This window comes from Thermobia domestica, chromosome 1 (assembly GCF_964235325.1).
Source record: "Thermobia domestica chromosome 1, izTheDome1.hap1.1, whole genome shotgun sequence".
In the NCBI taxonomy this organism is placed as follows: Eukaryota; Metazoa; Arthropoda; class Insecta; order Zygentoma; family Lepismatidae; genus Thermobia; species Thermobia domestica.
In genome coordinates, this window is record NC_137454.1 from 389,756,644 (window position 1) to 389,773,811 (window position 17,168).

Sequence of the window (17,168 nt, forward strand, 5' to 3'; positions counted from 1 at the left end):
CATCGTAGAAGTGTTCCAGTGTTGTCAGTGTCCACTTTGTGAGTTATTGGAAGCATTACTGCAGTATTTATTGTACTGATGTATACCTACTTAGCTCCAAAATGGCAAAAATCCTACCGGACACTCGCGACAACCCTATACTTTCGTTTCACCTTCTCAACCTTTCTTCATGCTTCCTCGCCCCAAGTCTTATCATATGGCCTGGTTTTATGGTTAACCTTCTATGTAAGCAGTCAGTCTTAAGTCCATACCAACTTTCTTTCCTTTGCCTGCAACTTACGCTAGCAGTATTACTTGTCAATCCAAGCAACCCAATTCTAATATCCAGCAATTCTTTCCCTTCCTCACAGTTATCCTATACATATTTCTTATTTCCAACATCGGACCATCCCTCATTGCACAATATCCTTCAAGCACTTTAACCGGATGCAGAGCAATCTTTCTGAACCCACCATCATTCGCTACACATGTAAGGGCTCAATCACACTGGTTATGAATCACTCATACTAGCAGTCCAAAGCCGTAACCAACTTCGCAAACTTACCATCGATTACACCCTAAAATCCACGTTTATCAGGGTCAATATTTAAAGCAAAACACCGTGTTGTACATTATTCCAGAAATACTGAAAATTTTTAATTTAACTTCCATGTTAGAATTCACAAATCTGAAAAGCCAGGAAGATACAGTGTTTCCCTAATTGGTAGACCCATCAGATGCATTATTATTTTCCTCAACCTTGAACATAAGCCCAAGATCTCCCACCGTAATTCTAAGACAAGTCACTTACTACCTATACTAATTGCTTCATCACTGATCCTTTACCTTTCATTACCATCATAGCTTCTATTGGCGTAACCTCATTATGCTCCAATATCCTACTTAACCCACAATCTTAGCCCCTTTAAAGAATTCGTGGACACACACACAGAACAGTTAAAAAAATCCTAATCCAACAACTTGCCCAGTTTCCCCTACTATGAAGAATTTTACATTTATTAATAACCACTATCTTCAAATCAAGGGTATATTCATGGGACGCCTCAAACAAATACTCACCTTTCATTACCACTTCAGTCTTTTCGTCTGAGGCATAACATATTTGAAACATGATTTAATGACCTTTCCAACGATACTAAAAAAGTGACAGTGATGTGGTTTCGAAGGGAAGCTATTGAGGGAAATTTATAAAAGTTAAGATTATTTAAAGGAACTGGATGTCAACACTGATTCCCAAATTTCCTTCAATAACTTCCCTTCCAAAGGCACTACTGCCACGTGCTACATACTGTTGGAAAGTCCATTTCCTCACCTTTCAGATGCACTATGTCTCACCTGTGGAATAACTACAAGGTAAGCAATAAGGAACATAAGGTCAAAAATGATACATAACGTATAGTTCTCAAACAGTTGAGAATAGGATCCATGCTAATATGAACTTGTGACTTCTTAGAATCGCCCATACTACTATTCCCCAAAGTATGTGCACTTTCCTCCCTGAAATACTCCGTATAAATAACTTTTAGAGAGAATCAAAATATTAGCAATAATAATAATAATAATAATAATAATAATAATAATAATAATAATAATAATAATAAAAATAGTGACTAGCAAAATGGAAATATTTATATTACCGAAACTTTGTGTCGGACAGCGAGTCTGAGGTTAAAATTAATATAATTTGGTAAAAGTAAATAATGTCAGATGTGTTTAATTCGTTTTACATTACGCCATAGTACGTAGACTGGAAAGTTTTGGTGTTTAAAATGAACAAAACCAGACTGTAGGCTGTCCACAGTTTTTTTTTTTTTTTTTTTTTTTTTTTTTTTTTTTTAATCCAAGAATATTCTCCTCTAGACTGTTGCAAATATTTTTCTTCTTAACATGAAATTTATTTATGTGAACGCCAACATATTTTTTGCAGTTATTTTGACTTAGCTTAAGTAACTTTTATGTTGGCTTTCATATAAACATTATATGATAGGAAAAGAAAACATTTAACTAGAGATGACCACTTTACTATTGAGGCACCGTACTCCAACAAAGTATTAAAGTATCATACATACGGTATAAGTAGAAAAATTCGAAGAAGATTAATGGGAACATATTTTTTAAACAATTGTACATAGTGATAAAAAATAAATTACAACTTGAAATTATTTGTTTTAATGTTCTTTCTGTTATTTGCAGGTCTTCTGATGGAAGAATTTTAGTAGTGTCTTCGACTGATGGATATTGCTCCATCATTTCGTTTCAATCAGGTGAACTGGGAACTGAATGGAAGAATAACACGAAAGTGTCTCAAGAGGAAAAGAACCACGTCACACCGAATAAAGAGAATAAAAATAAGTGCAATAAAGAGCGAAAGAGTGAAACCGAGAAGAATAAAGAAGCGACAATAGAACAGGAGACGAAAAGTACGGTGGTGCGTAATGATGAAGAAAGCAATGATGTGGTGTTCATTGAGGAAACAAAAGCGAAAACTGAGGACTCCAAGCCAAATAAGGAAACTGTTGATTGTAATGTGTCTTCAGCATCTGTGGAAACAAAGAATACCTCCACGTGAGTAATAAGTTCGTTATTTGCTTTGTAACTGTGTGCACCTACGTCGCTGGGCAAAAATAAATGTTCAGTTATACTTCAAATAGTTTCTCGATACCGCTCAATGCTTTAGTGCTTGTCCTTGTAGCTTGTTAATTATCGTTGCAAAAGAAAATCGAACAGGGAATTCTGGGACTTAAAAGAAATTGAAAACTGTATTGGACTAAGTGCAGTCTTGTCTCATAACTGAAAATTTCGTGAGATAATATATATATATATATATATTAATATTTGCTAATGGAAATTAAGCTCATGATTAAATACAGCGTGTCTATTGTTCATACAAAATGATAGTTAATTATGAAGGAAATGTGTAACTTACAAAAATTTATCATACAGCACGAAAACCAACAAATCGTCAACTTTTATGGCGCATTTAGCTTGTAAATTTCAAATTGCTACAGCCAAGGGTGGAAACTGAATGATAATATGGAGTATACATATAATAATTTTATTGTAGACAAACAGAATAGCTACATTACAGAACATTACATTAAGAACGACTAAATAATTAACGAAAGTAGGGAAAATATCCTAACTACAAACACATGGATCACCCTTCATATAATTTATATAAAGAACACACATTTCTAAAACATGCATAGCATTTGTAGTTTGAGAAGAGAAAAATACACTTCTTTATCGAGCTTCTAAAATGAAGAATAAAAGATTTTTAAAACACACAAATTATGCTGGCTGTTTCTTAACAAGATTCGAACACTAATAATATTAATAATAATATCACTAAGATTACTTATAGTATACATTTGGTTGTGAAACATAGATATTCCACTTGTTGGCTGAAGGGGTTCGTTAACGACCAGAAAATTGAACTGAGGTCGACGAAAGAAGAGATAACTGATGGAAGAAAGGAAAGCAATAAATCCTTCGCTCCTACTAACAGAAGACAATAATATTTAACAAGATTTTATATTTAAAAAGGAATAATTAAAATACTAATTCTGTTGCGAAAATAATAATGAAAAAAAAAAAAAAAAAACTTAATCACGAATTTGCTAGAATCGCTAGAATATATATCGGGGTGTCTACCGACCTGAAATTAGCCTGGAATTCATTTTTGTACCTGGAAAAATCCTGGAATTTAACAACCACCCTTGATATTTCTATCTTACCTATTTTCACTGCATATAATGGAAAAATCCTTACTTTTCTTAAAGGCTTATGCTTTGTGAGTATGTTGATGGTGACCACGGGAATACTTGAGCTGAGTTCTATCACTACTTCCACTTGCTTGTGACATCTTTTTCTTTCTTAATTCTTTACACTTTCCTTCGGCAGAATTCCCATAGAACTAGAAAGTCTCTAGGTGTAGTTTCTGTCCATATTTTATATGGCAGTTCGAAAACATTTTTTGCTACAGTGCAAATCTAGAAATTAGGGAAGTACTGAAAACGGAAATTTTACGAAAAAGTAATTCAGGGAAAATTGTACTTGGATTGGAAATCAAGGAAAATTGTGAATTTTTGCTCAGGAAATGCAATGCTCATAGTTCCTGCTTCAAAGGTAAGAGAGGCGCCAATTGTTTATCACCAGAAACTGTGGCCAATGAAACGCTTTGAGAGTCACAAACCACACTTGTGCAAAAGCAGCAAATGGCACCTGTAATTGCAGACGCGGTGAAACGAGAGTATTTGAAATCGTGTTGGAATCCTTAAATCACACAGAAGTTGACAAATTTCAGTCGAAAGCATGAGAGATTAGATTCTTCCCTACTTGATTTATTCATTAAGGAAGGCGTTTCTCATGGTTTTACAAATTTTTCATTCATAAAAATTTGCGTTCTTTTTCACTGTAACGCTGCAGTAGGAAGCAGCTTCTCCTTTAACAAAGAGTGCTTCGTGGAAAATCTACAGGACAAAAGCTTGGTTGCTTAAAGAAGTGTGTTAGATGGTGTACATGCTACTGGAAGGATATCCAAGACAGAAAATATCAAGAAAAGAAAATAGTTCAAAGAGAAAAGGAAAAGGCTGCTGACTGATGCTCAAGATGAAGCATTAGCTTTGGATGAAGAAGCAAAATAGTTAAAACGCCACGTTGAACTCGTGAAATATAAGCATCAAGCTTATAATGTTATGTTCTGCAGTTTGTTATTTGGCTTACACAGTGTGTGAGAATGAGAACATGTATTTTCATTTACCAAAGAAGAAAGCTGCACCAGAAAGTGTACTCAAGAAACACCAATCTGAACACCTTGTTTTCGTTACTTATCAGAAATGAAAAGTAATTTACTTTAATTTTATTTTTCTACTTTTGGTAAGTTTTAAAGAAATTACATGAAGAAAATTAATTGTAAGTAAATGCAAAGCATAGAACACCAACTCCAATCTTAACGCATTTTTGTTACAAAATTATTATACAAGCACAAAGTACTAAAGTAACCTAGGTAGCTAGGATTGCTTCTTTCAGTTCAAGGACTTTGGACCAGGCCTAGGCAGATTCTAAAAAAGTTACTTGTGAATCCAGAGTATTTTTACTTTGCAATTCGTAACTTCTTTATTTCTGTTTTGTTAGCCATTCTATCTTTGTATGAGTAAATTTGTAAAAATGAAATGATTGGACATTCTCCATCCAAGAAGAATATACAATAACATGTAATCGTAATTTAGCGTGTGCCTAGAATTTAAATTAATAACTTTTTCACGAGTAAAACCCAAATGTTAAAAAGTTAATATTATCAAGGGATATGAATCATTCGTTACTTAAAGGTGAGAACTCTGCATGCTTTTGTCAGCTATTGCACCTTTTTCTCAACGGGTCTTCTGGTAGGAGATATTAACAGTAACAACTTTTCTTTCTTTTAAAAAAGATAGACCTGGAAAATAATAGAAACACCTGGAAAGCCTGGAATTTAAAAACACCCTGTATATGGAGAAAACTTTTGAAAGTAGCTTTAAAAAAACGCAATGTGCGTACTTCATTGTGGTCTTTCTGCAATAACTAGCAAGGAGAGAAAAGCACTGTTATAAAATAGTCGAATGGTAAGCTGCGTGGAAAATACAAAATTGATAAAACCCAAGATCAGTGGTTCGAACCCTCTCACGACATGCGAAAGATTTTTCTTTTTTAACAAAAAGGCATGGTAAAGCAACAGGAAAAAAGAAACTTAAAGATGTTCTGTTTCAATGCTGTATTAAATATTTCCGTAAGCACTATGCTTTCCTCACACTTAATTGTTGATGTTGTGTAACTAATATGTAGACACCCTGTATTAACTATGAGTTACGATGTAAAACGTCTGATATGTATTTCCCAGAACGTTTTCAACCCCCTGTCAACTTCAGTATATTCAGAACATGAACTACTAACTTTTAACTTCTCCTGGTGTGACTACTTAAAAAAAAAAAAAAAAAAAAAAAAAAAAAAAAAAAAAAAAAAAAAAAATCTCACAGGAAATTTCCATTTTGTTCTTAATGTGTTATTTTGGACAGTAGGATAATTTCAGAAGTGCATTATTTGTGATTATATCTCGCATTGATATATTTTACATTTGTTTCATTCATTAAGGAGGTAACCGTTTAGTACATCTAAAGTATCGCTAATGTTTTTCTAAGTCGTTGTCTATACGAGGGGATTCGAGTTAAAAATTAACGGTTAATGTTTTGTATAATACCAGTTATCGGCAGCGGAACTTACCAAATATGTTTCAGGGGTTACGGTGGCTCAGTGGTAGTGTATTAATCTCTGGTGTGTAAAGTCCCTGGTTCTATCCCAGCTCATACCAAGTGGACTTTATTTTGGACAAACACCGTGTTCCTGGGTTTTCTCATACTTTATTCAGTTCACCATTGCATTTATTTCTCATCATCATCGTCTTCTGTAGCCTAGCCGGCATAAACGTGGGACATACCGTAAAACTAAAAGATTTAATTTCATTTCATTTCCAAACACGTTCCAATAAGTATATTCTACAATATGATTATTAACGTTCAACAGTTTAAGTTTTGTAGAAATTTGAGAGATATACCAGTCAATATATCGTAATGAACTCGGTAGAATTACATGTGTGAGTCTGAAACCTCGTGCGCAGATTTCGAGATAATGGAAAAACTTAAGTAATCGGTATCCGTTGATTGAAGCTGTGACCTACCTTGTAGTTCTATTTTCCTCATTTCATTGAAATTTTCAGTCCTCACGTTGATCTTCAGCAACGGTTTATGCTGCCTCACAGGACCCTCTGCTTTACATCTCTAACCGTTGCTGAAGATTATCTCCATGAGAATTGAAAATTTCAGTTAAACAAAGAAAATAGAAATACAACGTAAGTGACGTTTCTAAAAATTGGTGCTGACGTGAATCATGTCATTTATTAAGGTATAACAGATACTGAAATATATTCTCATCCAGCTCTTTAACTGCTAAAGATAGGATAGTTCATAATAAGCTTAATGAGATACAGGGTGGACGTAAAGTCTCTCCCTTATAACAAACATTAATAACAAGAAAACTAAAAATGATAAAAGCATGCGGTTAAAGTCTCTCTCTGATAACAAACATTAATAACAAGAAAACTAAGAATGATAGAAGCATGCGGTTAAAGTCTCTCTCTGATAACAAACATTAATAACAAAAAAACTAAGAATGATAGAAGCATGCGGTTAAAGTCTCTCTCTGATAACAAACATTAATAACAAAAAAACTAAGAATGATAGAAGCATGAGGTTAAAGTCTCTCTCTGATAACAAACATTAATAACAAGAAAACTAAGAATGATAGAAGCATGCGGTTAAAGTCTCTCTCTGATAACAAACATTAATAACAAGAAAACTAAGAATGATAGAAGCATGCGGCTAAAGTCTCTCTCTGATAACAAACATTAATAACAAGAAAACTAAGAATGATGGAAGCATGCGATTAAAGTTTCTGTCTGATAACAAACATTAATAACAAGAAAACTAGGAATGATCGAAGCATGCGGTTAAAGTCTCTCTCTGATAACAAACATTAATAACAAGAAAACTAGGAATGATCGAAGCATGCGGTTAAAGTCTCTCTCTGATAACAAACATTAATGAGAAAACTAAGAATGATGGAAGCATGCGGTTAAAGTCTCTCACTGATAACAGACAGTAATAACGAGAAAACTAAGAATGATAGAAGCATGCGGTTAAAGTCTCTCTCTGATAACAAACATTAATAACAAGAAAACTAAGAATGATAGAAGCATGCGGTTCGCAGCAAATAATAGGAAAACTCTTTTTTTCTGATTTAGAGAATTTCCGCATGTGTTCCATTAGTTGCCCGCAATACATCCATGCGATGTCATATGCGAAACTTGCGCGTCGGGGACGTTCTTTTTGTGTTAACGCATGAACAATCTGCACCTTATATGCGTATAGCTTCAAGCGTTTGTGTAAAATTTTTAACATAGTTGACTTAGGGATGTCCAGTTCACGTGATGCGGAACGCAAGGACTTCCGTGGGCTTCGGGTTAAAGCAACACGAAAAGCTTCCACACGTTTCTCACTAACACTCGGTCTGCCGCTTCTGTCACGATCTCAAACACTTCCTGTTGCAATAAACTTTCTATACCACTCCTTTGTGCTCTTAACATCTGGTGGCTGCTGTCCTTACTCTCTTCTAAATGTTTGTTGAACAGTGACGGGAGATTTTGTTTCATGATACCACAACACACACCTCGTTTTCTGCTGTGCAGGCGTCAATTTTAAACAAATGATTGTTGCGCTGCATTCAGCTACAATAGATTGCAGCACAAGCTGTAACAAAATCGTGAAGTATAATACAAGCGATGTTTTCAGACCGCATGTTTCTGTCTTTCTTTATTTGCTTGTTATTTATGTTTGTTATATGTCCACCCTTTATAACCTAATTTTTTTAACTCTCAAACTTTAATTTCTGTTTAACAAGAATTTTGTCCAAAGACGAGGCTTATATCAATTATTATTGAACAAAATAAGATTATTGAGGGTCTATTGTCATGCATTGTTTCTGTGGAGGTCGAGGAAAATAAATCTTAATGGCGTTGACAGGTATACCGTTTGTTGCCAATAGTAATTTATAGTTTTTATTCACCTGAAACAGATCTTATGTTTATTATAGTATATGTGAGAAACTATTAGAATTTATCTGTCGACGTTTGTCTTCTAACAGTAACACACCACTACTTGTAATGTGTCATTTATGTTGAAAAGATAAATTAAATTATTTGAATAATGTATTCTTTACATTATTCAAGTAATTTGATTACCGAAACAAAGTTCTGGATTGTTTCTTTCAGAGAACACACTCCTGAGATTGAGACCGCTGTTGTGAAAGAGCAAGATAAGAAGAGGGAAACCCATGAACTACAAACGCCAGCTCTGTCAGTGACTGAGGAAGAAGCAGCTGCAGATAAACCGTCAGACGACAAGCCTGATCAAGTGGAGCCAATGGAAACGGACGCCGATGAGGATTTTAAACTTGTACTTGAAGATTCGCAGCAGTGTCCAGACGACCAAACTAGCAATCGATTGCTTACAGCTACAGCTACAGCTACTGAAAAAACTACGTCATCGCCTCATATTCAGTGTTCACCACTAGCGATATCCCACGATAAGGAGGAATCTCCTGTGGGAAGTATGTGTAAAACACCGGCCAAGGATGCCAAAAGAACTCCCGGAAGAAGAGTACCTTTCATTACTTTGTCGAGCCCTAAAAGTAAAAAGAAGTTGCTTTGAAGACTTGGTTACATGTTAAGTTATTGCTGTCACATTAGGTGCCTTAATATTACGCTTGTTGTGCGGAAGGACAATAGGCATATATTTTAAGAAGTGATACTAACTGCTTGTGATCTATATTTTATTTAAAAAAGAAAGATGTATATTAGGATGAGTGGAAAGTCAGATAAAGTACGGATAGATCGTGGCATTTTCTATCTCTTTAATGTTTTTTAAAGTGAGGGACAATATTCCAATCACTCAGTCCAGTTCGAGAGTTGTATTGTGGAACTTTGTGTAATCACAAATTTTTTTCAGTACAGGGTGTCTCAAGTTAAGGAATGTACTCTTTGAAATTAAAGTATCTATCTAATTAAAGCAGATAGGTAAACAGTCTTTGTAGTGTTGTGTGCCTAAGGACGTAAATATTCAAAATAGTCTCCTTCCACTGCAATGTGTCTGCCACAACGGCGTAAAACAGTGCAACATATCGATGTATTTTTTTCTTGTTATGTTATAGCAACACAAGCCTGCTCAGTTTGCACTCTCATATCATCTTCCAGTGTTTGGCGTTTCCCGTCGTATACTGTGTTCTTTTTAGTTTTGCATAGAAAGAAATCTAGGGGTTTAAATTCGGATATTGAGGTGGCTAGTCCGCAGTATTTCCTAGTCTTCCTATCCATTTCTCAGGGAATGTGCTATCGAGAAAATCTGTCACATCGAAATAAAAGTGGGGTGACACCCCATCCTTCATTGTCAAAGAATATTTACATTCTTAAGATATATAACGCCATAAAATTGCATACATATCTGCTTTAGTTAATGTGGTAGTCTGTTATTTAAAGGCTGATTTGAGACTCATAGTATTCAGAGAAATATTTGTGCATTTTAAAAGTGCTTTTTTGTCTTCTTTGTTGAGAGGGTTTGATTAGTACAGTCAGCGATAAGTGTTCTCTTCATTTGATGAAATCAGTTTCGCAAATAACTTCTCAATGGAAGAACAATTTGAGTACAGTTTTCGGTAAATTAAAAAAAGTGTAATTTTATGTACGTTCCAGCCTTTAAACTCAGTGATGCGGTGTACGTTCCACTTTTATCCCAAAATAAAATTTTATCAAACGGAAATAATATTTATCGATGACTGCAAGGTGTGTTTCTAAATGTGTAAAGTAATACTTACTAAGGGGTCTTCATTTCGCTCCGCTTTACTGAATAATTTGAGGACAATAAAAAAAATAGCAAGTAAACTAGATAAAACGTAGCAAATTCTATGAAATGATCTAATAACTGTCTCATAATATCTAGCAAATATTATGAAATGTTCTAATAATTGTCTCATAATATCTGGCAAATATTATGAAATGATCTAATAACTATTTCATAATATCTAGCAAATATTATGAAATGATCTAATAACTCTCTCATGATCTTCGCTTTAGAGGATAGAAAAGTTCATGCGCAGCTTATGATATAAGTATGAGGCATTGGAATTTCTTTCCTGTATATATGAATAATGTTGACTTTCTTTAGTAACGCTTCCTAAATGTTAAACAGCCTACTTTCCGAAATTGTCTTATTTTTTGTTGTCATCGTAAAGTTGGTTACTAAAACTAAGAAAAAGTGAGGGCGCAGTTTCATCGCTAAGTTCTCTCTCTCTCTCTGTAATGTTAGTGAATAACTTACAAGGACAACGAAGAACATTAAGAATATAGATAATGGAGTCAAGTAGTAGCTACGAAATGCTATTAAACTAATAATTAGTTTCAAACCTTTCTTGTAAACCAGAAATTTGGGTACACAGTTTGTGACGTCATAAATGTTGGGCACCCAAATAATATTCATAAGGTATTCATAAGGTTTTGAAAACAATATTACTTGTTCATATAATAGCATTTTACAGATATTATCTGTCTTACTCGGTACATTTTTTTTAAAAATATATATTCGTTGTCTGTACGTTATTTACTAATTTCTTTTCTTTTTTCTTCTTCTTTTTTAAATAAAGTACGGTGACCTTAATTAAGAAATTTAGCGTTGTACATCTTAGCCTCTTATCATTTTTTGAGACACCCAACTCTGAAATTTCACTGAAATGTTATTAAAGTTGTCAATCTAAAAAATGTACGGTCGTTGATAGTGTAGTATGTCGTTTGTCAAAGAATAGTCATTTCCAAATTCCCTCATGGCTGTATTGTTAGTGTTACCTGTTTTCGGCGCGGGAGACCGGGTTCGATTTCCGGCGAGTGCTCATATGATTCGAATGTGCCACGTTAAAGGTCTAAGGAAGTAGGTGACCAGCACTGTTGATAATCTTATTCAAATTTGCGTGCCGTACAAAAAGGAAAAAAAAAAAAAAAAAAAAAAGCTAGTCGAATATCTTTCTAGTGACAATAGCTGAGCACTTTTATTGGTATAGGATTTTCTCAAATTTGACTTCCTACCCACTGCGGTGTTCCTTATTTTGAAAAGAGGAATCATCGATTTGAACCAAAATTTTTTCAGGTTAAGCGTAAGTGGAAGACATATTGAAAACAATGAATATCGTAGTTATAGTAATGTACTTTGTCAATTTGTCAGTAAAATACCTGTAAAGGTCAATTAATGTAGACGCCGGCAAAAGTGGGTATCTTGTTACACAATTCTCTCTACTCTCTCTCTTTCTCTTTCACACTCTCTTTTTTTAAATCTTCGTAATGCAGATCTCTCTTAAGATACTATCTGTTTCATAATTTTTTTTAGCAAAAGAAAAACATGTAATTTTAATTTTATCCAAAATTAAAAAAAAAAAATGTTTATATGCAGTATGTACTGTGAAAACAATGATTATGTATTTTAAGCAAAGGTTGGCAAATGTTGCTGGTGACTTATTTTGTTGTTTTCTACTGTATAATTCCAAATTGTCAAGTACTTGTAGTCAAGATAAGAATTTACTATTTATAACACTGTAGCGAAGTATTTTACTTAGTGTAGTGAAGTATTTTTCGTACTGTCCTATTTTAGGAGGAGAGGCCTAATTAGTCAGGAAATACTGACTTATTTTAGCAGCAAATGCATCCGTACTGCTTTAAAAATTGTTTCTGAAGGAAGGAGTTGCATTACTGAGTACAGATTTACTTTAAGATGGCTGAGTATAAATAAAGCGTTGACATACGGCATAGAAACTACAATATATAAAACACAGACCAAATTGTGCGTGGGTGCGTCGTTAGAGAGCAGGCGCGTCAGCGATGATGTGTATGCGTATAAGGGAGGATAGTTGAAAAATAGAAATACTTCATATGACATAAGATTACATACTTTGTGTGGAGTACAGCGTTGCGAACTCTATGATCACTTTGTACACTGTCTTCATATAGCAGTTATATTCATCATGTCTTCTTTGTGGAGTACTACGTGATAAAGAGCACGCTTTGCATTTCGTATGTCTGCTTTATACATTTCAGAGGTAAAATCCCGAATATTTTAATTACTTATACAATCATGTGAAATCAAGTAACGTGTTTCTTCTGTAGATTTTACAAATATATATCCCCCTAAAATAGGATAGCACCTAGTTCTTTTTAGACAGATACTATCTAGCACATCTTGTTAAGATTAATAACTAACATTTATAATGTAGCCTAGGAATCCGTAGAGGATTGTTATATTCCTAGCGTGATTTTGACATCCAATCCTGTTGCCTTGATCCCTAGACAGTAATGAAGAACTCCCGACATCACAAGATTTTTTTTTAAAACATTTTATTGAACTTTCTTTTTCTCATGCAAAACACTAAAATCAACAGTAAGTTAATGACTACAGTGCTAACACAGCGGTACAAATATAAGAACAACTGCAATGTTTCATGTAATTTGAAATATTTCACTTCGCTTCAGTTGCTCTGTTCCTCTGCAAAACATGAAAAATTGCATCAAATATAGTTGTGCGTATAAATAAATTACCTATTTACAAATCTAAAAAGTTGCGTTACATAGACAATTTGAAGTGAGAAAGGCTTACGTTTCTAAATGAAACTGTTTATAATTATTAGTCCGTCGGACCAATGTAAGTTGTAACATCACCGGGAACAACTAATCTGTCAGATTAACAATAAATTTACTGTAATAAACTGAAAGAGTACAATTATAAAATAATAAACTTTATTTAAATTAGGTATTAGAACTAATATTGAAGATGAAAACTTTCATTAGAATAATAAACTGCACTTTTAAAAAAACATCTATGTAATTAAGTCTTCGATCTGACCAGTTAGCCCTACCTGCGCCCGATGTTGTTTAAATTTGTTAACCGTTGAATAAAATGTTTTCAACTTGATCAGACTTAACTTATCTCTCAAATTATTTCACACAGAAGGCGTCACACAAGGGATACTGTAAGCAAGCTCTAGCGCTCAAGGATTATTACATACTCGAAAAAAAAAAAAAAAAAAAAAAAATAGGTTTGGAAAATAATGAAAAGCTACACGATCGGACGCAAGTAATCACACAGATTTACAATCAAATTAGTGCAGATTACATTGAACTGCAAGAAACAACAATGGGTCTGTCGTATAGATTGTGGTAAAATAAGAAACTACAGTGGAACTAGTACTACTGCCGAGGAAACTAATTTTGACACACAAAAACAGTTATTCTTAATATCTCAGATTATATATGTCCGACAGAAGGTTAAATCCAAATTCTTGTCGTACTAGGAATATAATGATCCTTCTAAGATTTTCAAGGTACATTATAGGTAAGTGTTACTTTGCTAAGTCTCTTGTTGGTAGCGCTCGAGCTAATGTTGCGTATGCTATTTTGTTAATGGACGAGTTTCCTCGTTAGTCCGAGCAGAGTTAACAGATTAAGAAACTTTTTAAAGAAAAGTGTATTTTGCAGTGACTAGAGGAAACACGGTGAAATGATAATCAGTGGCGTACACAAAGGGGGTTTAATGTAAATAAAAATCCTGAAGTTACGTAGTCTTAGGACCGTAAACCTCTACTTGATGAAATTCTTTGTGTGCCACTCATAATGACATTTGGTATTATTATTATTATTATTATTATTATTATTATTATTATTATTATTATTACAAACCATTATAATAATAATAATAAAAATGACAACAGAATTAACAGTAAATATATCTGAAGTAGAAAATGATATATTCAACTTATGATTCGAAATGCCAGATATAGAACGTATTATTACAGTAATCAAACTTGTTCTAATTATACAAACACCGTGCTCGTGGGTTTTCTCGGGGTTCTCACGTTTCGTCCCACTTTCTTCATTCCACCATTTCATTCATTTCTCATAATCACCGTCTCCTATAGCCTAATCGGCATACGCGTGGGACGTAAAACTCGAAGATTTCATTATTCTAATTATTTAAACTGTAAATTTCCTAAAACTATTTCTGTCTTACATCCTCACGAGTACTCTGGAAAAGAGAGAGTACAAAAGTGCATATCCTGAAAAAGAGTTTCTACTTCTACAGGAATATGTCTAGTAACCGAAGGTGAGCATGCTTTGAGAAAGATAATAGAAAAGTGGGGAAATATGTTACGAATAGCTCCTAACAATGTTCACCTTTTTGCAAAATATTGTAAATAAATTTGAGATACGACATTTCCAAAGACTGTGCACGAAACATATGAATAGACCTCTGCTTCCTTTCAGACGGTGAGTTATAACAAATAGCTTTCAATTGTGTTGTGTATATAAATACAAGCAGTGGATACTATTTATATGTGGAAGTTGAAATGTTTAATGTTTTAATACTGCCTTGACATGAGAATAAACACTTGTAAATGTGTCTTTAGTATTGATTTATATATAAATACATAGTATGTGCAAAATAATGTAGTAAATGAAATTTTCTAACATGTAACTTTTAAAGTATTTTTGTACAATTTGTAACTTGACTTTCGTACAGACGAGTGTTGAGCCTCAAAGTAAGACCTATCAGAAAATTTTCTTGTAATAAATGTTAGTTTGTGACAAAAGTAGTTTTTTAAATACTACTTTAAAATCCTTTCCCCTCAAACAGTGGGGGGTCTCACATGAATGAAATTCTAAAATTTCATCCTACAAACTAAGGAAAGAAAGCTTATTTAATGTACTAACTGTATACAGTTTTCTGAAGCTATATGAAGGTTTCTTCCGTTAAGTCTTTGGCACATGTTAAGTGTTTAAATAGTGTGGTTGTCAGAATTTAAGAATTTTGAATTACTTTCGGGAGCTAGTACTTGAAAGATAAGTATTTCTGCCTGTCATATATTGAATTATATGCAATATAATGTTAAATCAAAAGTTTAAGATCCCTTTTTTCTACCAAAATGCAAGGATATATTTACATGAAACAAAAGCCAAAAGATATAAAATGAAACATTTTACCATTACGCGAGAAACCAATTAATTAAGCTTGGAGCCCTAATGTGACAGCATTTGATATACCAAGATGAAAAATACAAGTTACGGTAAAACAGCGCTTGTTCACCCATGTCCGAGTCGGGCTCTTTTGTTGAATTGAAAATTTCGAATTTGAATAATTTCGTGATAATTTCTGCACAATGCCTGGTCTCTCCCTTACCTTTTGTATATACGACGGTTTTCATCATTCTGACTCGGAGGTTCTCTATAATAGATTTGTTTTTTCTCCTAATGGCTTTCAATGCTACGTGACTGCCTGAGAATTTCATTTGTCAAAAATATGTTTTTCACCTAAATAAATATATATTTTTATTTTACTATCTAGAATTCCATTACATAATTATTATTTTCTTTTACAATCTTAAAAAATACGAAAACAATATTGATTATTTGAGTAACTTTAACAGGAGTAAAACTTTTTAATAAATTTTATACATTTTTTTTTTCAAACTCAGCCCTTACAATTTCGTTACTGATGAGGAACTGTTCCTGAACATCACCGTAGTGTGTGTCGATCCCTTTGTCTTTTTAAAAACTCTATTTTATACACAGTGTGTGGGGTGACGTAAAAGGTCGTAGGATAAACCCATACACTGTTCAGCACACATTGGGTATACTTTTGTAGGAGAAACAAAGATAACTATTATGCTAGTTTGTCACATATACACTCTCACAATTAGATTGCGCGATTGTGCATAGACCACGATGAGGCCGCGTCATCTCAAGGTGCTATTAGGTGATAGTCCTTTTTGTGATCCACGATTCCTTGATGAGCCGCAGGGAGACAAGTGGTTACATAATGACCGCTGCTAATGACTTATGCATTGAAAGTCTGTGGTGGAGTGTGTAGGCACAACGAAAGATGTTCATTCCATCATAACTAGTGACAAGAAAGTGGTAGAATATGTAACCATGGTGCGTCTTGAGGGAGCACTATGCTAGTTACTGGACTGAAGACTTGAGCTCAGGCATCGTAGCCTGCTGGTGGCTCCAATAGAGCTGGTGAATTCAGGCATCGGAGATTTCCAGTGCCTCTCATATTGAAGGATGGCAGATGGGGGCGTAATAGGTCTCGGTATAAGGGTTAGGTAATAGGAAGTGGATAGTTGTATTTTTCTTGTTACACTTTATACCAGATTGTATGCTATTGATATATTTGTTCAGAGAGAGAGAAAAAATACTTGTAAAGTTTTTGATTCAATAATTTCCACTTTTTTCTTGTTTTGAAAAAAGTCTAGGACTTGATATCCTGTTGAATGGGAAACGGGAATTGTAAAAACGGTAAATAGGAAAAGGATATGTAACTACGACCATGGCATTATCGTATCTACGCTTAGGAGCAAATAGTAATTGTAAGCGTCCGTCTGATATGGTAAGACGTCCACATTCAGAATAGGAATACTAATTTCTAGGGTGTGTATAGAGGCTGCGCGATTGGAACCGGTTGTCTGTTTAAGGATATTGGGTAACAGTG

General features: G+C 33.9%; 1 protein-coding gene across 1 annotated transcript in view; it reads left to right on the plus strand.

The window, feature by feature from the left end:
- The window catches only part of Caf1-105 (chromatin assembly factor 1, p105 subunit), a 57,237-nt gene extending 41,970 nt beyond the window's left edge, over nucleotides 1-15,267 (plus strand). Inside the window, exons 8-9 of the mRNA XM_081732426.1 lie at nucleotides 2,194-2,565; nucleotides 8,861-15,267. Of these exons, the coding sequence (XP_081588552.1) occupies nucleotides 2,194-2,565; nucleotides 8,861-9,299 (811 nt within the window). The 3' untranslated portion in view covers nucleotides 9,300-15,267. The remainder of the gene's footprint in view (nucleotides 1-2,193; nucleotides 2,566-8,860) is intronic.
- Nucleotides 15,268-17,168: the final 1,901 nt, after the last annotated feature.